The 25,081-nt window shown below is 39.7% G+C and overlaps 3 protein-coding genes across 5 annotated transcripts in view; 2 read left to right on the plus strand and 1 right to left on the minus strand.

The window, feature by feature from the left end:
* Positions 1-822: 822 nt before the first annotated feature.
* On the minus strand, positions 823-10,955 carry LOC110060778 (polypeptide N-acetylgalactosaminyltransferase 11-like). Of its 3 annotated transcripts, none has more exons than XM_020767579.2 (8): positions 10,805-10,955; positions 9,663-10,361; positions 8,247-8,783; positions 7,012-7,129; positions 5,364-5,735; positions 4,548-4,652; positions 3,775-3,909; positions 823-2,447 (listed from the first exon to the last, which is right to left on the minus strand). In XM_020767579.2, the coding sequence occupies exons 2-8, from the start codon at positions 9,995-9,997 to the stop codon at positions 2,328-2,330; spliced, it is 1,722 nt and encodes a 573-aa protein (XP_020623238.2). In that variant the 5' UTR covers positions 9,998-10,361; positions 10,805-10,955; the 3' UTR covers positions 823-2,327. The 3 variants fall into 3 exon arrangements, with proteins under 3 accessions (XP_020623238.2, XP_020623236.2, XP_020623237.2); XM_020767577.2 differs by having other exon boundaries at positions 823-2,450; XM_020767578.2 differs by lacking the exon at positions 10,805-10,955 and adding an exon at positions 10,594-10,691 and having other exon boundaries at positions 823-2,450.
* A 192-nt stretch (positions 10,956-11,147) lies between these two features.
* On the plus strand, positions 11,148-16,655 carry LOC110060770 (ATP synthase subunit beta, mitochondrial-like). Its single transcript, XM_089284297.1, has 11 exons — positions 11,148-11,305; positions 11,599-11,835; positions 12,399-12,573; positions 12,977-13,098; positions 13,706-13,890; positions 14,345-14,503; positions 14,819-14,941; positions 15,044-15,256; positions 15,685-15,852; positions 16,239-16,272; positions 16,451-16,655. Exons 1-11 carry the CDS (start codon positions 11,194-11,196, stop codon positions 16,546-16,548), a joined length of 1,626 nt encoding a protein of 541 aa, XP_089140423.1. The 5' UTR covers positions 11,148-11,193; the 3' UTR covers positions 16,549-16,655.
* Positions 16,656-18,670: 2,015 nt separating this feature from the next.
* Positions 18,671-25,081, plus strand: part of LOC110060769 (uncharacterized) — a 44,575-nt gene continuing 38,164 nt past the window's right edge. Inside the window, exons 1-2 of the mRNA XM_089284299.1 lie at positions 18,671-19,016; positions 20,611-20,790. Of these exons, the coding sequence (XP_089140425.1) occupies positions 18,910-19,016; positions 20,611-20,790 (287 nt within the window). The 5' untranslated portion in view covers positions 18,671-18,909. The remainder of the gene's footprint in view (positions 19,017-20,610; positions 20,791-25,081) is intronic.

The following is a 25,081-nucleotide window of genomic DNA, read 5'->3' on the forward strand; positions in this document are numbered from 1 at the left end:
GGCAGGGGTATTGAGGTCCTCGATCCTTGAATAAGATATCATTTTTGCCCCCGTTGGCATTGTGTTCCCGATGTGATCCTCAGATAGGGTACCTAAATAGACCAATTTTGATGTATTAAAATTCAGCCTAAAGCAAGACCTCAATACGAGGCTCTGGGGAATAACTACAGAGTTTATGGGGTTTATTTCCCCCAGCCTCGTGCTGAGGTTTATTGTGTTAGGCTGAATTTTAATATATCAAAATAGGACTATTGTATCCGCTAAAATTGCCGTGCGTAAATGCCCAGCTAAACGAGAAACAAATCATCTGTTAAAACTGAACTATTCGTATATATGCGTCCAAGTTTACAAACGAAATAAAGTTGTGCCGTCCACGCTATTCTTAGTTTTTACTTTTCCCTTCAATAGGGTGTCATTTTTCGGGTTTGGGCCTTAAAAAGGGTGTCATTTTTCTTGTCCTTCACCCTTAAATAGGGTCAAGGTTTACGACCCTTTGTGGCACACACCTATCCAAAATTTACGGAAGAACCCAGGGGGAGGGGGGTAGGGCGAACCGAGCGTGTTTAGTGGCCCAACGGGCCATCAAAAATTGGCCGTATCAACGGGATAGAGTAAAATTTCTATTTTAAGTGACATCTTGGGCTCGTCGCTCATGTGGGAGGAAAATTGCATGACAAGGTGACTTTCACAGCATTCATAAGGTAGACCCTCAATCAGACATTAGGTGCATCTGTTCGCAATATTTCCTGTACTTTAGCTCGTGAAATCCCTACCCCGTCAAATCCCTCCAGCCAAAACCAACTCTCTAAACAACACAATAAATGATTGATTGGTCAATGTTTATTCAACAGGCCAGGGCCTCGCACAGTCAGTGAGCTAGGCCTTCAATTTGCCATAATTTTGACAATTAACTTTTTACAATACTTTATAATGTCTTACTGCAAGAAAGTAATTCTAATTGGTGATATCTTACACAAATTATTTTCAAAATATTCATTTATATAGATCTCACAACTATTCTTTAAACAGATGCAACAATCATTATTTGAGGCTAAAGTAGGCAAAGAGTTTGAGTCACAAATTTTCCACCATTCATGACCACTTCAATTTGTTAATACTGACAATGACTATCTATCTGTGATGTTGATCACATTAATTTATTTTAAAGTATAAAATTTTATTTCACACAAAACGAAAAATAATTTAATTTGACTACCACTACAATTCAATTCATTTTTTAATATCTTTTTTGCCTTTGGTTCAAAGGGTCATAAAGAACACTTTTTGGAGAAAAATAATAGAAACTGCAAGGCAGAGGGAAGGTTTTTGTTCTTTGCAGGTCACAAGAACACAGGTCACCTAGTAGCCCAGGGGAACTCCCATATAAAGTGGACAGGGGTGCTTATTGGAAATTTTGAATAGAACCCCTAAGAGGTACCAATCCCCTGTTTTGTGGGCATAACTTCAAAATAAATTCTTCACCCCAAAGAGTTCCCCCCCAGCCTAATAGTTGTGGTTGTGCTTATACAACAAGCCTACTACATATCCCACCAAATTAATCACAGAACTGTTAAAATTATCATGTCACAATCACAATCCTACTACGGTTCTCAATGTGTCTCACTCTACAAAACATTACTTGGGCAATACTTAGCAAGTCTTACATTCAGTTAGTCCAGATTTCCTCAAAGATAACATTTCAATGTCTGTCACGCAATGTAATGCCATTGTCGGCAACAACATGTAGTTATAGTTACACTGTGGCCAGTGGAATGTGAAACCTGTCCAAGACATTTTGAGGAAACTGCATATCAATGCAAAGAGATGCAGTAGTAGAAGGTAACTAAAATTCAAGTTCTAACTGTCATGAAATGATTGCAATTGTAAGATAGAAAATATTCATAGAGAGCTTAGGAACCACACGGTTTTACAGCCCACTACAATGGTTCAGCATGTACATTGTACAACTAGATATTGTCCGATTCCTACAAAAAAAATCTATGCATGTCATCCCCCAGTTTACATTAGTTTATTATTGCCTTCACATGTCTTGACGAACTAATGAGGGAGTTAAAAGGACTGTGAGTCTATCAGCAAATCCTGTATTGCAATTTACCATTCATGTACTGTGACATCTGTGTAAGAGGCTTCAAAGTTTGATTCTGTGTACCGTTTGGTCCAGGAGCTCTCCTTATGCAATAACAACTCCTCAACCTTGAGGCCTTTGCAATCTTGGCAAACTGCCCCCTGATTGAAATTTATACATGTGTATTTCTTTACATGTCTTCAGTATCACCTATGACTCAAATAAATAATCTCTGATGCCTTCAATCAAAACTGAACTGCCATTTCTGAGAGGCTGTGTCATCACAGATCTCCATCTTCACAGAGGAGGATCCCACCAAGGTCATGCACAAACCAGATGCTGTGTGGTACAGCTGAAGAGTCTTCTGAAAAGAAAACAAGGCAATCAGGTTCCGAGCTTGAAGAACAAATTAAATCTCCTTGTGACTTACTATGCCTTTGTGAGAAAGGAGGGGTGTAAAGGGTGATTGAATTTTGGGAGCCAGGGAGGCCAATATCATCAGGTTGGGCTAACTGGATCGCTGTTGTGCCATTTCATCACTATGATATGCTATTTCATGTTTTGAATACACCCCTAAACGTTAACACCAGGGTTCTCCCACAAATTTGAAGTACATGGAGAATGTTTTGTAGTATGCAGTGCTGAGCACTTTCAATGCCCTCCCCGCCTGAACGATGTGATAACGCTTAGATTCCAAAGACAGTGTCCCATTTCCACCAGGATCCGAGTAACCTGTACCAAATAGCATTAATATATGGATTTAGCCGAGCCTAAAAGCCGAGCTCCTGGGCCGGGTTGGTCAAGGCCTGATTAGCCTGATCCAGGATAAGCAAGAATTTTGTTTTGAGTTTTGTAACTTTGTAGTGAGGTTTTCTGTATATTGTTTGGCCTTCTGTTTTGAGTTTGAATAATCTCAAACTACACAAAACAAAAGCAGTGAGAAACATTTGTATACAAGGAAAAAATTTAAATACTTCAGTGAACTTTCAATCCTGGGTTAGTGTTGACCAACTTCTGAACAATGAGGCCCTGATTACAACAAGTTAACCTGGCATGAGTCCGTGATCCAATCGAAACCAGCACTTGGTCAGCGGTCAACTTAAAAAAGTGCACTCGATAAGCTCTTAACTTGAGCCCATGATATGGTCACATGATACTGGTCAGCGATACCTTGTTTTCACAGGTGTCAGTTGACCATAACATGGATGTCCAATATCAAAAAAAGGCCGCGTGTCTGTCCACCTATTAGCTGGAGTATGGCCACCATCTTGCACAACTCTGTCGTCACCGTTGTCCGTACATGCCCACAAGCAATACTGCTAGCCATGATAACCATGAGAAAATCAATTCATGAGTTTCCTTTTCTTTCCTATATGGGTATGGTTCTCCACTTGGTGGACCGTCACTCCGCTATTAATTTGGCAGAATAGACCCTTTGCATAAGTGTGGCTAAATTTGAATAGCAATACTTTGTACATCCCTAGCCTTGAACTTATTTTTCCAGACAAAGGAATGAGAGGCTTAGGATGTATAAGTATTGTTATGCAAATTTAGGCACCATTTATGCAAAGGGTCTATTGAGCAGCCAGTGGCACTGAGGTATTTATGAAACATTGCTACTCAAGCGCAGTCATTTTGATGGTTGCTTAGGCCTTAAATAAATGGCTGAATTGACAGAAGTACCGTACCTTATTATGTCGCCATTCCTGAGTTTCTCCTTGACCATGACACTTCATGACTTTCGGCACCTTGCTATGTCTCGTGACTTCCAGACAAAGCAAACTATCGATCTTTAACTCATTGTCTTGATTTAGAGACCAGAACTGAAAAGTTAAAACATTCTACATGAGCTAACTAAAGAATCTGCAAACCTGCTCCAATAAAAACTCTAGACACTCACTGAAGTCAAATTATTTGGTGAGAACTGTTTGGACATTATAAATAAAACAACACAGTCAAGAAATTCACAAATAATGTGTTTTGCATTCTCTGCAGGGCAAGATACTTTGTTATCACTGTATATTTCTCCATGCACCCATGAGTGGATAAAAGTCATACTTATTGTCATGGCAAACTGACAAAATTGATGGGGGGAGGGGTGGGGAGTGATCTGTGATGGACTAGCATCCCATCCAGGGGAAGTAAAATTCTGACATGCAACACAGTATTGAAACAGTGTCACAGAGACCCACAAAATGATGATGATGAACAACATGACTTGTAGAACTTTGGAAATTGCGACATGAAAAGGCTGGAAACTCAGATGGGAGACATGCAGAACAACCCTGACAGGGTGCCTCATTTTATGTTACAGAACCTGAAATTAAGCACTCACATTACTAGGCCACTTAAACTGAAAAAAAAAACAAGTTATTTATTTTTTGTTCATAAGTATTTCTTAGTTAACGGCTGTCAGTAAATAATCATTGCAAACAACTTGATCCCTGAAGTCAGAACTCACCTTTGCGTTAGTTTCATGGCAACCATGTAGCAGAACAGATGCTTTCTTTTCACTTGAATGACCAGGTGTGTCAAGACACAAGGTCAAGCTGCCTACATTCAGAAGCTGTTGAGTCAACGAAAGAGAGTGACGTCACAAGAATTATTAACACAAGTGTACTGGTAGTCCACAGGACTCTAACTGATGACCAAAATTTAGATATAAGCCAGTGAATACTGAAGGTATATTATGTAGTCAGAGCTTTTCTAAATAACCAGCAATTGAAGGGTTTTCAAGCTTCTAAACTACCAACCTCTGCCTACATGTACCAAGTAAGAATTAAAATTCACTAATGGAAATTTGCTTGCTTTCTTTGCTTCAAGATTCCATTCTTGAAATCAATATCTCATTCTAAATTCAAACGGCAAAATATAATAAATAGCTTGATGTAAATTGCATAATTGTGGTAGCTTCACACCACGGGCATGGAAGAGCTCACACCAACGTTCAATATGCCAAAATTCTATCACTGTGCTCTCTCCTCCCATGTTTTCCCTCTCCAATCTTGCCCAAACAAAGGAAAGGCATTTGGTGCAAAGAGGCTCAGAAGTCCCAGTGGGCAAGAGAAACAATCTACACATGTTGCTGTTAAGGATAACTTCCGAATCTCTGTTTCCGTACAGAATTCCTTTTTGCACTGTCATAGAAATTGATAACATTTACGTACAGCTTTTAATCCACATCATTGCCCAAATAATTTTAAATGCAAACAAATCTGCCAGTACAACCCCCCTACAACCATAAACCCAAGACGGGCTTTTAACTTGCATCACTTACATTTCCCTTCCTTGTAATCACAGAGCTTCTTTGCGCTGATTGTTTCCAAGTGGCACCAGCCCCACCTCCACCCTCTTGAGGAAGCATCAGTTCAGGATAGACATTCTCCACGTACCACTTAAAACCCTTGCAGTTTAACCTCTTTCTTAATGCCACTCTAGAACTCACATTCCCAAATGTTCTTCCCATCAAATTTTTCTTTGTTTGGTAGAAGTATTTCTTGTAGTCATCAAGCCAGACTTCAGCTACTCTCATGGAGTTATAAGACATGGTGTCACCTTGCGAGTCCGATCCGTAAGGCCGCCACTTGCGGAACAGATGTCCGACTCTGGAGCAGGGGATGATCTCAAGGGACCCACCACACATCCAGATCTAAATAATAAAATAGCAATTAACTAGTTAAAAGTAGTTTTGACTTACGAGACAACCTCAGAGACACTCATCTCTCTTTACATGCTGAATATTGTGGGTTCCCTTGACAGTGACATCTGAGATGTGACTCTATAAAAATTCCAAACTTCTGGTGTGTAAGTAACAACCAATTGGAGTCAAGGCACAAATGTTTATAGAGCTATGTCATAAGTATAAAATCCCCTCAGTGGGAAACATGTTAAAAACAAGCATGTTTTGGAATCGCCATGGTACAAAATATGTTTTCCGAGAAATAAGGGCCTGTTTACAAGGAGAGAGGGTTACCCTGGCAAGTAGGTTACCCTAGCACTCACACATTTCATTTGGGCACATACGCACGACGACGATGACGGCGACGGCGGAGTTGCCCAACATGGCGGTCATACTCCAAATAATAGGTTGACAGAGACATGTAGCCTTGGTTTACTGTGTACTTCCTTGATATTGGACATCCATGTTATGATCAATTGACACATGTCAAAGCAAGGTATCCGCTGACCAGTATCACGTGCTCAAGTTAACAGCTCCTCGAGGTCACGTGTTTTTTTAAGTTGACCGCTGACCAACTGCTGGTTATCGATTGGATCGCGGGCTCATATTGGGTTAGCTTGTTGGAAGCAGGGCAGGATTGTTCAGAAGCCGGTTTACGCTAACCCAGGGTTAAAAGCTAATCGAATTATAACTTTTTCTTCTATACAAATGTATTTTGCTGTTTTGTTTTGTGTATATGGTAATTATTAAAACTCAAAACAGAAGGCCAAACAATATACAGAAACCTCACTACAAAGTTACAAAACTTAAATCAAAATTCTACCTTTTTCTGGGTTAGCTTAATCGGGCTTTGAACAACCCGGCCCAGGAGCTACGCTTTTAGGCTGGCCTAAATCTATATATTAGATTTCTTTGTCATGTATTACTTCCTAGTTTTACGTTTCTTTCTGTAACCTGCTGAGGATATTGAAAGGAGGTTGTAATTCTGCCAGCATTGTGATACTGAATTGTTTGGATTGAATTTGGACCTATTTATCGTGCGAAAGGTCGCCAGCGAAAAAACCCCGCACCCAACCCCTTTACCCATCCTCCATTTCATGATTTAATCTAACCAAAATGTCAATGTATTAAATTATGTGCTTGGACATAAACACTCATAGCTGGCTAACTTGACAGTGAACTGAAAGTTTCAGTAGTTCGTAAACCAGGCACCCATCCTCAACATACTTGTACTTGGCTAGCTTACCCTGAATGACATCTCCAAATTTTCACCACCCCAGATGTTCATTCCTTCATCATATTGACCAAGTTGGTTGAAGTAGTTCCGATCCATGGCGAACAAACCTCCAGCCATGGTTGGAGACCTGTAGAAATAATAAAGTGTATCTGTTATACAATGTATCATGTGACTTCTTTTCTGGGGGCACCCCAATATAAGTAAAAGGATATACACAGCAGAAATTTCTAAAATACAGACCCATACAGCTCATCTGGTACCTTCAAGAAATTTCTAGAGACACGGCTCATTAAGTTTCTTATAACCACCTAGGACTAGAGGAAGCACTGCAGACTTTATGTGACACTCATGGGCTTTGAGCAACATCCAAGACAAAAATATACTTGCAAACTCTCCGCACTAGGATTTTGTAAGTTTTGGATGTTGATTTAGATATAAAGTCTATCTCCGTCAGTTCAAATGTTTCATACATTATCTTTTATATCTTCGCCATCTATGAGTAATATCAAATATTCACAAAATGACCAACTCCCCATTGGCTTGATAGTTGGTTAAAGCACTGCACCAGTATTGCAGAGGTCATGGGTTTGAATCACTTTCATGGATGACTTTTTTTCAGGCTTAATTTTCCAACTGCTTAAAGTTGCATACATAACTGCAATGATCTCTCATGTCTTAAAATAAATTTAAATTATTCCTTGACAACAGTTCTTGTTTATCAGTGACTTAGATTTATTGCAGTTTTATTTATAGAGCCCCTTCCCCCAGCTCTACCTGACTATTTAATATTAGTATAAATCTACTAGCACTCCATCATGAATGCTGCTCTCTGATTAGCTACGTTACTCGCTACCTATTCTGTGATAGATAGTGAGTAGCGTAGCAGTATGCCCTTGTTAACAAAATGTTGGCCACTTTTTGGCGTTTTGGAAGCATCTGTGAAGAGGATTTAGATAAACTTTTGAAGGACTAGTAGATTTTTACCACAAAAAAAATGATTATTTGCTCTCGATGTCTATGTGCAGCCCTTATCAACTATCACGCAATAGAAATCTCAAGCTCATAATCTAAGTGTTAAAATATATTTGACAAATCGGAATTTGAAACAACAATTAAAAAAAAAAAAAAAAAAACAAGCTTTGATAAGAATGAAATGGCCTGGCATTAAAAGGAGTTTCCTGGGCCTCCCTGGGTTTAACGTAGCCTAAATTACATTTAGCCACATACAAATTTATTTTCCTCACCTTATGGGCTGCACAAAGTCTTCAGGTTTAACAAGCAAATGTTTCGGCACTGGTTCCCATGAAAAATGAAGACCCCAGTTGAATCCTCCACGCACCAAAGGAGACGACTGGTATTCAAATGTGTCAGAGCTGATAATATCAATTACTGGACAAACCACTGTTGTGGGATTTTCCTTGATTCTCTCCAGAAGTGGAGGAAGCCACTCCTTATTCACTTCACAGTGACTGTCCAAAAAGACCAGCACCTCACCCATCGCATGCCGCGCCCCTATCATTCTCCCTCTGATAAGCCCTTCACGCTTGGACGTTCTAACTAGCTGAAGTTTTGGAAATTTAGCCACATAGTTTTCAAGTTCCTCTTTTAATTCCTCTAGAGTACTAAGATCATCGACCAGAATTATTTCATGTACTAGACTTTCTGATGTCCTGTTAAGAATGCTGTGAATAGTTCTTAATAATGTAGACCATGCTTCATTGTGAAAGCAAATAATAATACTGGCTGATGGCAAATCTGAAGAGTATGTCATCGACTGGCACCTATGAAACAAAGAACATTAATTATGTACGACACTGAGAAAACTGTATATCTTAGTAAACTCCTTAGCAAGGGACATATAGCAGAGTATGGCTACATACTGTATCCATCAAATACATGTAGAGACATCAACATCCCTGAGGAATACCAGCACTTTTGAATGTCAGACTCTTTGATGTGGTCCCAGGAGGGAAGTGGGGGGAATTCAACATCAGTGACTGTTGTTTGTTTGAGGAATTTGACACCATGTGGGATGGGGGTGTGAATTTGAACAAGCTACCTCAGAGTCACAGTATAGAAGCTCCAGACATCAAGGGTCTTTTGTAACATTTTGGTGACGTTATAAATCTCTCTAATGCCAATCATTTTTTGACTGTGAAGAATAGGAATTTTCACAATTAACCAAAACTTCAAGTGGCTAAATGCCAGGGGAATCAACAACATCCCAGAAGATTGCTCTTATTTAACCAAACAAAGGTGCTTATTTCAAGTTTGATACTGCAAGCTGGAGGGTAGTTTTGAGTCAAACTGTGATCACTGGGGGGAGAGCACTTACTCCTAAGCATCCCAACCTTTTTTTTACGTAGGAATCCTCGCAAGTAGATGGTGAGCTCTTGATTGAATAGTTACATTTGTAGGAAAGCTATGAACTATGCACAGCAAGGGCGTAGCTCGGGAGGGGGGGTGTCCTGGAGTGCCCGTGACCCTCCCTTTTGTAAGCCTTTTTTAAGCAAAACACCGAAAAACACAGCGTGGAGATCAACACGACAATCTCAGGTGAGTACCCTCAACTTGACACAGTGTGACCCCTCTTTGAAAAATCCTTGCTGTGCCCCTATACAACATAAATCATAAAGACAAAGCAATACTGAGGTACTTACAACTTGTCCCTTGTGTCTTGTATTTCACGATGAAATCCCAACCTGTTGCTGATAAGTTCATTGAAAGCATGCTTCTCGTAGCCTTTTTCTCTAACCTTCTGATCCTCTCTATTTCGAATTAAACCCAAAGTGCTAATATCTTTTTCCTGTCCCATCTCTCCTTCAAAATTGTCTGTTGGACTGTCGTTCTGTAGATGTCTCCCATGGCCCCGGTTTTCGTATAATTTGTCACTTGTTCCCACATACATGAAAGACATGACATTGAGTAAAGCCCAAAATGAAAACGTCAAAAATGTACACAAAAGAAAATATCGTGTTGGTAACTTGAAACCCATAATGTATTACAGTATCCAAAGCTTCTACGACCGTAAAACCCGTCACTTTCCCCGGATAAAATTAATTTCATGGGATACGGATAACATATGCCGCTTCCATAACACTGCCTTGAGCACGCACTTATCTCAGTTATGTGTGGCTATTTTAATGTAGTCCTCGCTAACACCACATTGAAAATTTGTCGATTCATGACAATGGAACTGGTTGATTTCTGTTCTAATCCAAGATAACTTGAATGGGAGCCAAAAATCTCGCTTAAACAGCGACAACTTTGATTTTTGCTCCCCAATTGAGCTGTCGGATCGATCATACGTTGCATCGAAGATCAGCTATAAAATCTGTACTTCGCGCCATCGACCACATCTGTGAAATGAAACAAAGAGATATTAAACGTGATTAAGTGTGACATTAGCAGAGACTCAAACAACCTTGGAAAAAGCACGGAGATTTCTGGATAACAATTGCCTAAGAAGAAACCGACCGTGTGCTGAAAATAAATACCCTCGAAATGCAGGAAAAACTATTCATGTGAAAATACAATAAACTTATATATTATTGTAAACAGATCGAATTTACCACAAAGGATTCCCTTCACCTTTAAAATATTTTCAGTCGTTTCACCGAACTCAAGTTCTGAAGCCAACATCAACGTAGCGATAAAATTAATTTTATAAGCTAGTGCATTATGACCCGAAGAGTGAAAAACATTGGTCTACATTTTAACATTAGCGCAATAGACGAAATCTCTTCGCTCCAAATTTTGAAGGCGCCCACCACACATGATAAATCAGAAAGGAATAACTCACTTTCTCTCAAGAACCACTCTTCTCCCTTTTCCAAAGACCAACATAGCGGAAATCCGAAAATAATACAACCACTCCTGGCTGCAACATGTGCCACAAAAAATTGACTATTGCAGCAGATTTCTTTATGGCAAGGAAAGTGCACAATTCCTATCGTGAATTCTATTGGCTGGAATCGATGTCTGATGTCTGATATCATGATCCAATCACGTGCACATGTCATGTCGTGACAGAATCCGAAGACTATCCCCGGGCCTCCTCAAGTCTGTAACCCCTAGACTCGTTAATACTCGGAGATACTCGGAGATGATCGAAAACCATCCGTTGATGTTCGTGAGCAACTGTAGGTCACATGCTCACCGGCGCCACACACACCATTATTCTCGGCCGCCATGTTGGTTCATGGTTTACGGCGTGCGGCAAGAACCGCTTTTAAACCTAACCTTGTAGCTCGAACTTTAAGACAAACACAACAGAGAACACTTCCAGTATGTTCGCAACTATGTAAGTATATCAAATACCAAAAGTTATATTTTAATTTTGCACTGGAAGTGGGTTTCTTTTGGGAGGGCGCACGTTGATTACGTTACTGACTTTTACATTAGTAGCATGGCTGGAAATGTATTGCAAAATTCACTTAAAAGTGAATGAAGTTAAATTTTACGTACACTGTTTGCTTTGTCGAAAGAAACTTTATGCATCTGCTGTGCTCTGCCGGTAAATACGTGGCGATATTGTGTTACTCGCTAATATTTGCAAACTTTGTCAAGACATGGCTTCTTCGTTCTCTTCTCCAGATAACCGTCGCTATGTTTCAACGGACAAACCTGTCTCGGCAGCAGCTGCTGCCTCGGCTGCCGCACCGAAGACAACTTCAACCACGCCGGCAGGAGCGCTTGCAGTTGGCAAAATTATCGCTGTTATCGGTGCCGTTGTAGATGTCCAATTTGATGAGGGTCTCCCTCCCATTTTGAATTCCTTGGAGGTCGAAGGTAGATCACCAAGGCTCATTCTAGAAGTCGCCCAACATTTAGGTAAGAATTTGTTTTGCCCGTTGAGAATGGTTTTGTAGTTAAATTTGTGTTGCTCAAATTGTATCTTCAAAAATATACATCCCACACCTCTAGGTGTACTTCAATACTGGATCTCCCTATACTCCATGTTTCTTCATGGAATGCAAAATTTACATCCCCTTTGTATGAAATCAAAGTATGGCTCCTCTTGAAACCAGGTGATATTTAGTCATAAATCACATGGATCAAAAATTGAAATCAGCTCGATGTGATGAAAGTTACTCCTAAAGTTCCTTTGATATAAAGATGGACTCATTTTACACTCGGGAAAGTGGTGTCAAGAAATGTTTGCCAAAAAATATGTACAATTTGTTATAGCCTAAAAAGGTTGCAACCTGAGTGGGCAAGTGCTGACTTAATGGTCCCAGACCTGTATGGAAATGTATGAGAAGGAGTTGTTCACGAACCTGGAAATCGATTTTGAAACCTGTTTCTAAACGCAAAAAGTTTGAAAAAACATTGTACAGCATAAAAGTTGTGCAGACTGTATTGTACAATTTTATTATATTAATTTTTTTCATTAGGTGAGAACACTGTGCGCACCATCGCTATGGATGGTACAGAAGGTCTTGTTAGAGGCCAGAAGTGCAAAGATACTGGTGGTCCCATCACAATTCCTGTTGGCCCAGAAACACTAGGAAGAATTATCAATGTTATTGGAGAGCCTATAGATGAGAGAGGACCTGTTGATACAGACAAGTAAGTTTTCACTTTTGTACTGGCATGGATGGAAAACTAGTTCTTCTAGAAGCAAAATGTGCTTATAATGAACTGAGTAGTACAGTCATTGTCAAAGTGCTTCCTGATTCAGTCAAACATTTTGTTCTATTTACAGCAGTTCTGTTTTAGTGGTACTTCATGTATGTACCTCTTTTGCACTGATCAAATTTTACTCAGTGATTATTATCTTGACAACACACACCACAAGTCTCAACTGAGAAGTTGGAAAACACCATACTACATGGAAGAGACAAAAAAATAACTATAATAACTAGAACTATATAACAACTATAACTATAAAGAAGTGAAGTTTATTGGTTTGATTAGCTTGGCTTGTGTATCCAAAATGTTATTGTTTCTTACTGTCTAACTTTCTTTTCAGACGATCAGCCATCCATGCAGAAGCTCCTGAATTTGTTGAAATGAGCACAGAACAGGAGATTCTTGTTACAGGAATCAAAGTTGTAGATCTGCTTGCACCGTATGCCAAGGGTGGAAAGATTGGTATGTTACACTGGGGTTAGCCATTATTTCAGAAGTTGTTGTCCCATGTAATAATAATATTATTTTCTACTCAAAAAATGTTACAAAAATAACCTTCATTCAAGAGCGATGCCCATTCTGACTGAAAGCTTGGCCTGATGATTACAGAGGACACACTTCTTCAAACTTAAATAGGCATGGCTGTGGGTTACACCCGAAACATCTAAAAAAGTTAAATTAATGCATGTCAAAGTTTGTAGAATGTAAAGATGCAGGTACACACGAATCTACCACTTAGGATGATTTTAAAGGCACATAAGGTTTGAGTTGTATGGTTGTGTTCTTGGGCAAAATGTTTCACTCTCACTGTCCTACACCACCCTGGGATAAACAACTGGATTAAAAAAAGTAAGAGTGAAAAAAGTAAGCGTCTTGATTCCACTGATAAAATACCAAAAGTTGCAAGTTTAAAACTAAGTGCAATAATAATACAACTGTTTAAATGCTTGTGGTTTACCTCAAATTGACAAATATCCCATCAAGGACAAGCAACATTTCAAAATTGCTTCAGGTTAATGTTTCTTTATGGACTGCATCTTTAATATTGGTTGCAACAATTCTTTACTAGGTCTGTTTGGCGGTGCTGGTGTTGGCAAGACTGTGCTTATCATGGAATTGATCAACAATGTGGCTAAAGCTCATGGTGGGTACTCTGTGTTTGCTGGTGTTGGTGAGAGAACACGCGAAGGAAACGACTTGTACCATGAAATGATTGTGTCAGGTGTCATCAGCCTGAAGGATAAGAGCTCCAAGGTAATGTTTGAACAACCATGTATATAGTGTCGGCTTTGATCAGGAGCTCATCACCAGGAGTGTCCAACGCCCTTAGTAAGCCTGTCATGGCATTTGTACAGACTGATTTATTTTTAGACTCTTTCTGCAAAAAAGGTAGTTCCGGTCCATGTGATCCTGCATCAGTAACTTCAACAAAATAAAATATGCTATTTCCATCTTGATTTTTCTGTATTCGAGTATTCCATTCCCTACTTTCCTCAGATACTATTTCCAACAATCATGGAGTCTGATATTCATGGGAATTTCAATCTAAAAACAAAGTGGTTTGTGAAAATGCCATGACATGAATATATAGCAGTTGGATGCTCCCAGTGAATGGCTCTTGCTTTGGTAGAATAATTATAATTAAATTGAAATTGAAATTATGGTCCTGGTTGTGTCTGGCACATGTTGATTGTGTCTTTCTTGTTAGGTGGCTCTGGTATACGGTCAGATGAATGAGCCCCCAGGTGCTCGTGCTCGTGTTGCCCTGACTGGTTTGACTGTTGCTGAGTACTTCCGCGATGAAGAGGGACAAGATGTGCTGCTTTTCATTGACAACATCTTCCGTTTCACTCAAGCTGGCTCTGAGGTGTGTACATGTACATACAGTTGGTAAACATGTATCTACACTTCAGTGTCAAAGTTAAAATCGATTCTTTCCCATTGCCCATACTGACATTTCTTGCTTTCATCAGACTGGACAAATTGTATTGTTTTAAAACCTTTCTAGCAGACATGAAAACTGACTCTCAATACTGTGTGCCAATTCTGATTTAGTAGAGTGATGTTTTTCTTTCACTGTTAGCTTCACATGAACACTACTTGCAATTTTAGGTTTGGACTTATTTGTTATGCAGTAAGAGTGAAATCAAATAATTGCTGTTTGATGTGGTTTTGGTGGCAGGTGTCTGCTCTTTTGGGACGTATTCCATCTGCTGTAGGATATCAACCCACTTTAGCAACTGATATGGGTACTATGCAGGAAAGAATTACTACAACAAGAAAGGGCTCTATCACATCAGTACAGGTAAGCGATATTTACTCATGTTTAGTCTTTCAGTTCCCCAGTGAGATATAAAATTGACACATGGCAAGTCCCTGTTCAATTTTTTAACATTCTTTTCGGCAGGCTATCTATGTGCCAGCTGATGACTTGACAGATCCTGCACCTGCCACCACCTTTGCTCATTTGGATGCCACCACTGTGCTTTCCCGTGGCATTGCTGAGCTTGGAATCTACCCTGCCGTGGATCCTCTGGATTCTACCTCTCGTATTATGGACCCCAATGTTGTAGGACAAGAGCACTATGAAGTTGCCAGAGGTGTACAGAAGATCTTGCAGGTGAGTGAAACATTTCTTATTGTAGCTTACTCTCTGATTCTTTACCTTACACTCTTTTGAATTACTGTAGTGTACAATGTATACTTTGTTTTGTTCGAAAGTCCATTTTCTTTTTATCTCCAGTCTCACAACATGTAGGAGCAATGCTACTGGGTGATCTGCATTGCTGGCAAAAATTTTGTTACATAATTTGGAACCTACATTTATCCTGTTAGAATGCTCTGTAAAGTCTTTTGATAAAGAATGAGTGTCACAAATGCATCTGGCAATTCAAAAGTGTCAGGCAGGTAAAGGTACATCTTCTAGTGACTCCATTATGTTCACAAGAGGGACAGAGCAAGTTTTGCATGTGCATTTTATGGCAGTTGCTGCTGGATTACATGTATTGTGTTAGCTTCATAGTTAACATGTGATTGTGATCATTTCAGGACCACAAATCTCTCCAAGATATCATCGCTATCCTGGGTATGGATGAATTGTCTGAAGATGACAAACTTACTGTAGCCCGTGCACGTAAGATCCAGAGATTCCTGTCCCAACCTTTCCAAGTTGCTGAGGTGTTCACGGGTCATGATGGCAAGCTTGTCCCCTTGAAGGTAAATTCTCACAGCTGTTGATCTTCATAAAATATTCTCAATTCGTCTGCAGTTGCATTATATAAAGGGTGGAACTCTGTTATTCAACAGGCCATCAAAATCTGGTCGTGTTTATGTATTGGCCATATTGATGAGGTTGTTGGCATAACTAAGTGTTGACCTGAGGCAAAATAAAGTGACCATAGTAAAAAGATGGCCGTATTGTTGAAACTGGGTTCAACTGTGTCAATACTTTGTGTAATTTAATGTGATTTTTAAGAATGTTGATTACATGGTCCCAACATTTTTACTGTTTCTTGATAATGTGAATCTGCTGGGTGATGCCTGCAGAAAATGTTTTATTTCGTTTTTGTTAAGTGCTGTTTTCTGTCTTTTAATATCAACAGGATACCATCTCAGGATTCAAGAAAATCCTGCAAGGTAGGTTTTAATACACTGATTGCATCTGGTAGCATTCATTCTAACCTCCCCAAGTGGCACAAAACTACATTTAGTGCTTGTGCTTAGTATCCCCTGTCTTTCTCTCCCTGGCATGTTCTTCCTCATACTGCACTATCTAGAGAAGACATTTTGCTGACAATTTCGTTTCCCCCACTAGGTGAATATGATCATCTACCTGAAGTTGCCTTCTACATGGTAGGCGACATCAGTGAGGCTGTAGCCAAGGCAGAGAGACTGGCAGAGGAAGTGCAGTAAACATCTCCATTCAGACTTGTAAATGTAATGTGTTCATACACTTGTATGCTGTTTTTTTACATCATTGAAACTTGAATAAATTGAAGTTAAACATCTGGTTCAAAGTATCTGGAATACTTGTTCATTGTCTGCCTTTAAAGTCCCATATGATTACAAATTTTCAATGCAAGATGTTTGAAACAGAAAAAAAATAAACAGTGACTAAGAGTAAATTCTTCCGTGGGAGGGACGATGGAATGATACAGAACTTGCAAAAGAAGCGGAACCAAATTCTGTATTTAGTTCATATATGAGCGATAGACGGTCCACCAGCGCTTGTGGGTTAATTTGGGGAACGCGGCAAAATAGCGCGGTCTGGTACGCTTGAAGGAACGCTATGTGCGGTGGTGGTTTCGGTGTTATTAACTCAAGATAACAGACCAGAAGCCTTCATAGCAGCTATATTTCGTCCCCACCCAATACAATGTTGAAACTCGGGAGTAATAGCTACTCTTGTTTATTCAACATTGTATGTGGGGGGAGGGGGGGGGGGGTTGCAGAGGTTAGGCAAGTGAAGTTGTATTTGCGTCCGGTGTGTGTGTGTGCTAATGATTGTAGGTACCAATCCCCGCGCTCTCTGCTTCCTGACTTGACTTTTCGACAAGATGCAAGAACGCCTCGGGACGAAGGAGCTGGTTCCCAGACTCTCGTCCCCAGGACCGCCTGTCCCTGTTAGGCGGCAGGGCCTTGGCACAAAAACTTTGAAGACACGCGTTTGATTGGCTAGATTCTACGACCAAGGCTGTGTTCACACTTAGTACCAGGGCACCGGCCCAAATCAATGTCGTGTTTATACAGTGGGTTCTCCAAGTTCCTAAGTACCACTTCGTGCTCGAATACAAGGTCGAGACCTTGTAAGTTGTACCGGGGCACAGGCAAAGTGCACGAATTCTGCTGTGAGCACATGGAGAATTCCTCCCTGTAAGCTCCGCCGGTTAAGAGTGATGGGCGGCTCTGGGGACGAGAATCATTCACATGGAGGGCACTCGTGAAGGATTACAATTCAAGTGACTTGTGAATACCGTGAGACAAGGCGACGAACTTTGGTGGCCGCATGGCAAACTTCGTTTGGCCTGAAGCTATTTATGTAAATGTGGCTCGCTCTCAGGAAAGAAAATCTGTGCTCAGGTGAAACACGTTTCAACAACAGTTTCATGTCCTCAGCCCACACCTCCCCGATTTACCGCATTACGGCATCTCGATTGCACATAGACCTCTTCTACTCAAGCTTTCCTGTTTTGTTTTTTTTTTTCTGAGACTAAGCACGTATCGATACGGATTCCTCCTGCGTCACATTGCCGCTAAATCTCTGACATGCTTGTCGACCAGATGGAGGGGAATAAGTCAAACGTCTGTTGGCTCGTTTTGGTGAACTAACAAGTTCTCAAAACTGGCTCTAAAAGAAACGTATAACACTCGGTGGGAAGAATTTATTTTTCGGTCTTTCGACTTCAAGAAATGAATTGGTCTTAAATGTCTGAGTCGTCTTTTCTTTACAATCCTTTCGTTACATTCACCGCCGTCTGTGTTTCAAAATGAAAGAAAAAACAGAAAATTTTCTTTCCCCGCAATAAACAGTTCCCCGCAATAAATAGTTAGTTTAACTACTTCGCACAGCAGGATAATTTTCCACCCGCCAAGAAAATCTGTTGTTATGATTATTGCTTTCCGTCTCCTAAAGATACTCTATATGAATCAGTAATACGCCTATCCTATCATAAAAGAGGTGGAAATCTTTCAGTTTCCAAGTCAGTCGACCTGAGAGGAGAAAGAAAGAGTAAAGGAAATATGGCCGCGCACGCACGAAAGTAGTCTGAGAAGCTAGTTTAATTAATTGAAATAAGACTGCGTAGTCTATTACTCTCGTACTTTCACAAACCGAAACAAAAAACAAATGATTTGTTAGGGTTGAAGGTGATAAGATTTCATTAGTTATTTAATAATCTGATTGTTTCGATGCCACAAAATGAACTGTTATTGTAACTTTGAAGGGGTGACGTCATGTATAGCTTTCAGCCCTTCAACCGATAAAAAGCTCAAGTGTGTGGATTAACGAAATTGTTTCCGTGTGCCAATAAGAAAAGAGGAAATGCCTGTATAAAGATCCGATCGCACTTAAAAACTCCAAGCAGTATTCCGAGAGCGTATTTCATACACAGCTAGGAAAGAATCAGGGATGGCGAGTTAAGACTTTAGGAAAAGGACCCGTGAATTTCCGAGAAAGGCGATTCTTCAGTTCACAAGCCGTAAGATTGAGCAAGTATTGTTTTGAAAGTAGACGATTCCTTTCGAGCAGAAAAGGTAACTTGTGCGTCAGAAAACATGAAAGATTTGCCTTTTTTTCCTGTGGTTTGTGGTGTGTTGCTGGTTCTGTTACTCGTCGAGCCAGGTTACGGAGAAACTCAGTCACAAGAGCAAGTCCTAGGATTGTAAGTAGCGCAAGAATTTTTGTGGTTACACTCTTGATCCCAACTTTTTTTTTAAGAATTTCTATTTGCAAATTTTTCAGAAGAACATTGGATCTTTTTATAAGTTAAAAAATGATCTCAGCGAGACCGAAACGTCGTTTGATTTTATCTCTAGTTTTTATCCTAAAATATAACAGTTGTAAAACTTAAATTTTGGCTAAATCTTGCGGTTTTGCGACACGCCTCCAAAATTAAACCTGTACTGTCTGAAAGTTGATCCAGGACTAATTTCTCAAAGCGTTCTCGACGCAAGCTCAATAATACCGTGATGAGCATTGGAGAAATGATCACGAAATGAAGTGCATGTATTGTTCTGCCAACTTGTGCTATACACGCCGAAACTAGATTTAAAAAGGTAGTTTCTTACGCAATACACACAAAGAGGGTTGGAAATCTGTTCGAGTGAACTTTTTTATACCTTATTCCACTGATGCTATTTTGGTTAAATTGTTTATTTGTTTTTATAATTTGATGTTTCAACCACTTTACCAATTCTCTTCTGCAAGTGCTGAATCAAAAAGCACTTAAAGAGTCGCTCATAATATAGCAGAATTTTTAACTTGTTGTGGTTAACCAATCGATTAGAGAAGGAAGAAAATAAACTTTTCATCCAGCTCCAAAAACGAAACAATTGATGATTTTGTTAATTTAATCTTGGTTAACAGGGCCAATTGCACGGTGCGTGCAAATATTCATCCAGACGCGACAAGTATTTACAAAACGACTGATCCCCGTAAAAAACTATTTCCGCATATCAACTTATCTGATAATGCGTTCAAGATAATTCAAGTTAATCTGAGCAGGTAGAGACGTGTAGTGAGCGAGTCGTGGGAATTTCCAGCTAGAAGTCGCGACGGATTGCCTGAGTATCTTACATTTCTGCTTTCTGGAGTTTGAGTTTGAAGGAACATCTTTGTTTGCCTGATTCTTGTTCTTCCAAAAATAAGCGAAACGACACGTTTCAAAATGAAGAAACTATTCATGGCTTTCTTTGGGTCAGTCTACTTTTGGAAAGTTTCTTGTCTATATAGATATTTAAAGAAAAATCGTTCATTCCATTGAGATGTAATTTTAGCTGCAGAATTAACAGCGATGAATTCTGAGAATTGGTCACCTTCCAATTTCCAGCACTGATTTGACCTCAGTAATAAATAACGTCATCAACTGTTACTGTCACCCAGCAGACTGACAGTCCCCCATCCCCCCTTTTTTTCCCCGTGTTACGCACGCTTAAAAAACAAAACAGCTCTCTTTTCTATGGACATCGTTATTGCTTTGTTCCAAAGTCTTTTTTCCTAATTCCCTGGTTGTTCTAACTTTACTTTCCTCCAAAACCAACAAGTTTGATTTGACTATGTGCGCTTTTCTTCAGATTAGAGTTCTTTTTCAAGGTTAACAATAATCCTAAACAGGTGACGCTACCAGGATATTTTCTCTAAACGCAAACCTATTTACGCGTAGAATTATCTCATGAACTTTGAATGAGATGTTCCCTGTGAAATGAAATCCTATTTTAGATCAAACAAATGCGAAAATCGTCCCTTCTTTATTGCAGCTTGGATGAATTAGACAGGCTCGCCGATCCGAATTCTGATCCAAACAACAAAGGACATTTCTGCAAGTTCTACGAGCCTCGTTTAATGCGAAGTCCTCAAGAATACAAGAGAAGAAGTGTGAAGAGCTTTCAAGTGCCCTGTGCGAGGGGTGACAGTATAAGACGGTGTAATAAATACAGGTAAAAGTAAGGCGGTGTCGTAATAGGATTTGATGCGATTGTGGAATCGTGGTTAAAAGGGCACTATCATGAACAGGACTTGGTAAATTCATAACCCACAAAAAACATATTTTTGATGATCAATGGAAGCCAACTAAATGTAGTCTGGTTTTGTTAACATTTACTATATATTAAATAACATGCACTGTAGACATCCCTGTAGCTGTGCCTAAGGTTAGTTGTGATGTCGTTGTGACGTACTGGAAACGTTTGGCAGGGTTTTCCAAAGCCGGTTGTGATGTGGAAAAAGAATGCTCAAAACTGTTTACAGGTTGCTCTCCCTTTAACAGTTCACTCATTTGACAGTTGGTGTTTGAGAAAAACATTTTAGAACTGTTTTGACGTAAAATAAGCAGAAAAATTGCCTTGATAGTAAGAATATAGTTTCTCTTCATTGTGTCTAATTTGTGAAACGAAGACCTCAGTACAAAGACTTAACAGCAGACTAAATGTTAAAGAGTCTCTTTCATATTTTCAAAGTGAATTTACTGAATGTACTCTTCTACACAAAACGGCCTTGATCTACATCTTGTACTTCTTCGGGCCCGGGGAAGGTGGAACCCATTTGAAATATAACAGTCTAAAAGATATCATCAAAATCGCGGACAGGTGTCAATCTCTATCCTGGATTTAAATGGCTTAATATTTTTAAACCGCAGCGAATCGAAAGCAAATAGTTTACAGCTCAAGACTCAAGGTCAAGTAATTGTAATGACTGCAAAATATTTGAGTCTGTTGAATCCAGACAACGAATTGATATTAGAATTAGCCTGAGCCGGGTGAAAAGACGTCGATCATCGAGCGCTCAGTCCAATTCTTCCAGGGAAAGAAGTTTGAGAAGAAAACATTGCTGAAAACATAACTCAACAAAGGTCTCGTTGATTGGCTGGCGCGTAGATTAAACAATCAATCAAACGTTAGATCACTGGCTTTTTAAAATTACGTCATCAATGATGATCGACTCTCACGCATAGGAAAAATATAACGCGCAGGCAGAGAAGTTTGTTTACTCAGGCGATATTGCAATTAAAAGCACGAAAATCTGCGTTGATCAGTAACTGACCGGAAGATATCAACTTCAATGTTGGCAAATCCTAAACATCTCCTTTCAATTATGAATTGGAACCTGTCCAGCGAGTTTGGGAAAACGAGAAATTTTAAATGTTACATAACTTATCAAGGAGCTTCTATAAAAATTTCGCACGGACACAAGTAGCGTCACAAACTGGAAAGGCATATCGAAAGCAAAGCATGCCTTATAACTTCATTTTTATCGATGTCGGAAAATATTTTTCAAGAAAAATAACTTAAGTTTGTACAGAATTAAGCGTGAAATTTGAAGACCCTTTCACAGTTTCTGACGCCATCTCGATCATTTGGGGGTAGACATGGTAAAAACTACAGAAAATGGCGGATCTAAGGTTTAACAATTCAGGGAAAAAACTTGAAAACTAAAGATACTAGGGAAACTAATTTACTGATCGCATTTGAGGGAACAAGCCTCGCTAGAAAAGACGCAGTAACGGTTTTCATTTTTCCATACATTTTCTGTAAAACCGCGTCGCATTTCGCGGGAAAATTTCGAGACATTTGTATGAAAAATTAAATTCCTCGCCTCACAGCAAATCTATGTTCTTCAAATTTGACCAAAAAACCTGCTGGGTATCTGTTCCTTGAAACTCATAAAATACTCGGAAAGTCTATTTCGAGACCTGGTTAATTTTCCCCTACATCACACACCATCTCTGTTTCGGGTTTACCTCATTTTTCCAGGTCTGGGGACTACTAAACTGAATGAGTACGTGACGCGGCAGCCTAAAAGTGACAGAGATTAATACTTTTAGCCGGATTCAAAGAGCTTGCATGATAAAATAAACCTGTTAAAATGAAGGATTAACGCTTTAATCTCAGTCTTCCTGTTTTATTAGGTATCTGGAGGTAGTTAAATCGTTAACATTTCTAAGTCGATGTTTATTGATACAGCTTGCGTTATAACGGTGCCAAAAATGTTCCTTTTTTTAATCTATTTTAAATATCCGGCCCAATTTTAATTCTTACTGTAGCGATTACTACCTTACAGCGGCTCGGCCAGCTCGTAAATTAACCCGGGGGGACTCTCTTATAAAAAGCGGACGGGGGTGCTCTTCGTACCTTTTAGGGGTTAAAAAGCCGGTGTTGGCATACCTCGGTGTCAAGAGAAAATTTCCTCTTGTCGGTATTCAGCCTCAAAAGGTCCACAGCGGGAGCTTTTGCGACACCTTTTAGAGTATTGAGCCGAAAAAGGAGATAATGTGTTGCTTTAGAATTAGTTGAAAACATTTAAGCCACGCCCACAAAACAGGATCTTGGTACCTCTTAGGGGTTCATTTCAAAACTTCCGACGAGCACCCCCGTCCTTTTTATATGGGATTCCCCCCGCGGAAAATTAGCCTGTTGACTCTCTTGTTACACACTGTAAAGATACAAAGTCATGAGTAAAACAAACATTTATATCCATACCTAGTTAGATTTACAGTACCGTTCTGTCCAAAAAATGCAGGACTGAAATCCCTGTGAGATAGTGGCTCTTAAGTAGGAAGTATCGATTAATTTAAGTTCCAATCAAAAATTATAAGTATTGGTTGTCCAAGCTACCTGTTACTAACACGTGCGGATTTCCACAACAAGACGCCATTCATTATTCAGTACTTTATTATATGGCTTTGGCTTGTGGCCGATATAACGCGCGCTCTGATTGGCTAAGAGCGAGATCTGAGCGGTCATTATGCAGCCGTAATGTCCACGGGCCGATTACGGATTATGCAAATTAGGAAGAGCCCGGCTCGGAAAATTCAAGCGCATTGAAACGATGAAAGCCGATTAAAAACAGTAAGAGAAGTAAATTTAATTCCGAGTAGCTAAAAGTTTAGGGATTTTTCCTTAATAAAATTTACATAGAAGTCGTTTTTGACTTACCGGTAACCTTGGCGAGCACTAGTGAAAAACAATCAAAGTTTGCCGGGTGTCGAGTAAAGCTAAAATCGCTAAGTGAAAAACACCATCGGCAGATGTGTCACGTATCCTGAGCAGAAAACCACGAAGAAACTTATAAGTTATCATCTTAGTCACAATAATTACCGAAGTATTGAACTCCGTTTCAGTTCTCATCAAATAGATTCCCTCGCTTCAACACAAGCAAGTGAAAATCAGCTTCCAGGATCATCAGGTGTAAACAATCGGGCGGTTTCTGTCGGTAGCAGTGTTTCTGATACCTGCAGGAAGTTTTAGACGCTCACAAGGCTTGAAAAGTTCATTCATAAGTCCCAGAATTAAGAAGGCCAAGATATGTTGTCGAAAGCGAATGCGAAGATCGAGTTATTCTGAGCAGTGCATTCTGAAGCATTAGTATTTTCTTTCACCGAAAGACCGTTGGTTTGGACCATTTTGAAGCACTTTCTGTCTTTTCTATATGCGTTGACGTTTCGCCACAAAAGTTGGAAAAACTCCCTCATCAAGTTGTGGCTCCACGATACTAAACTACCTTTTTGAGGGCTGTGACAATCATTTCTCCCGTAAAGAATTACAGCAGTGAAGTTCACTGACTGTGTAGTTTTGCCCTGGGTTTGAGACGATGAATGAATCGGTAAACGCGCGCATCGCAGGATGTACATTGACGACTTCCGCTCGAATAATTTTTTTTTTCTTTAATTCGTGAGCCATATAATAAACAACTTAATAACCTCGAACGTTCGGTCGTTACGGGAAAATCTCAAACCTCGGCCTACCGTATTGACCTCGCTATCGCTCGGTCAATACGGCAAGACCTCAGTTTGAGATTTTCCCGTAACGACCTCACTCTCGGTTATTAAGTAGTTAATATTTCGTTTAAAAGACCATTTAAACACCACCAGTTCTGAAGAAAAACGCCGACGCATTTCTGATATATAGGACCAAACTCAGTTGTTATATGTGATTCAGGCCGTTATCATCCGTACTTCACCTAACCTAATATAACTAACCCTGTAGCATACTCAGTTCTTAGCAAAGACTATGTCAGCATTCAGCAAGGAAATTCAGTTGCGTTTTACGATCTTCTGAAAGTCAACAGAAATCAAAGTTCAAGTCTTAGTGACAAGACGTAAAAAATAGAGCTGTGTGAATATTTCTTATCGTTAACGATGCGCTTTTTGGAAGGGTGAAGTTGTGTTCGTCTTCTTTTCAACACGTTGTGAATTAAGAGCCAAGCTGCGGAAGAAAACCCTTCAACACTGTA

The sequence above is a fragment of the Orbicella faveolata genome, unplaced genomic scaffold (genome assembly GCF_042242905.1).
Source record: "Orbicella faveolata isolate gen_17 unplaced genomic scaffold, um_ofav_v1 contig_13, whole genome shotgun sequence".
Lineage (NCBI taxonomy): Eukaryota > Metazoa > Cnidaria > Anthozoa > Scleractinia > Merulinidae > Orbicella > Orbicella faveolata.

Coding starts and splice junctions, on each gene's coding strand:
- LOC110060778 (XM_020767577.2), bottom strand. CDS start 9,997: ATGGGTTTCAAGTTACCAACACGATATTTTCTTTTGTGTACATTTTTG. Junction 8,784..9,662: donor CAAGACACAAGGGACAAGTT/GTAAGTACCTCA, acceptor TTTGTTTCATAG/GTGCCAGTCGATGACATACT. Junction 4,653..5,363: donor TGATTACAAGGAAGGGAAAT/GTAAGTGATGCA, acceptor TTGACTCAACAG/CTTCTGAATGTAGGCAGCTT.
- LOC110060770 (XM_089284297.1), top strand. CDS start 11,194: ATGTTGGTTCATGGTTTACGGCGTGCGGCAAGAACCGCTTTTAAACCT. Junction 14,942..15,043: donor GCTCTATCACATCAGTACAG/GTAAGCGATATT, acceptor TCTTTTCGGCAG/GCTATCTATGTGCCAGCTGA. Junction 16,273..16,450: donor ATTCAAGAAAATCCTGCAAG/GTAGGTTTTAAT, acceptor TTCCCCCACTAG/GTGAATATGATCATCTACCT.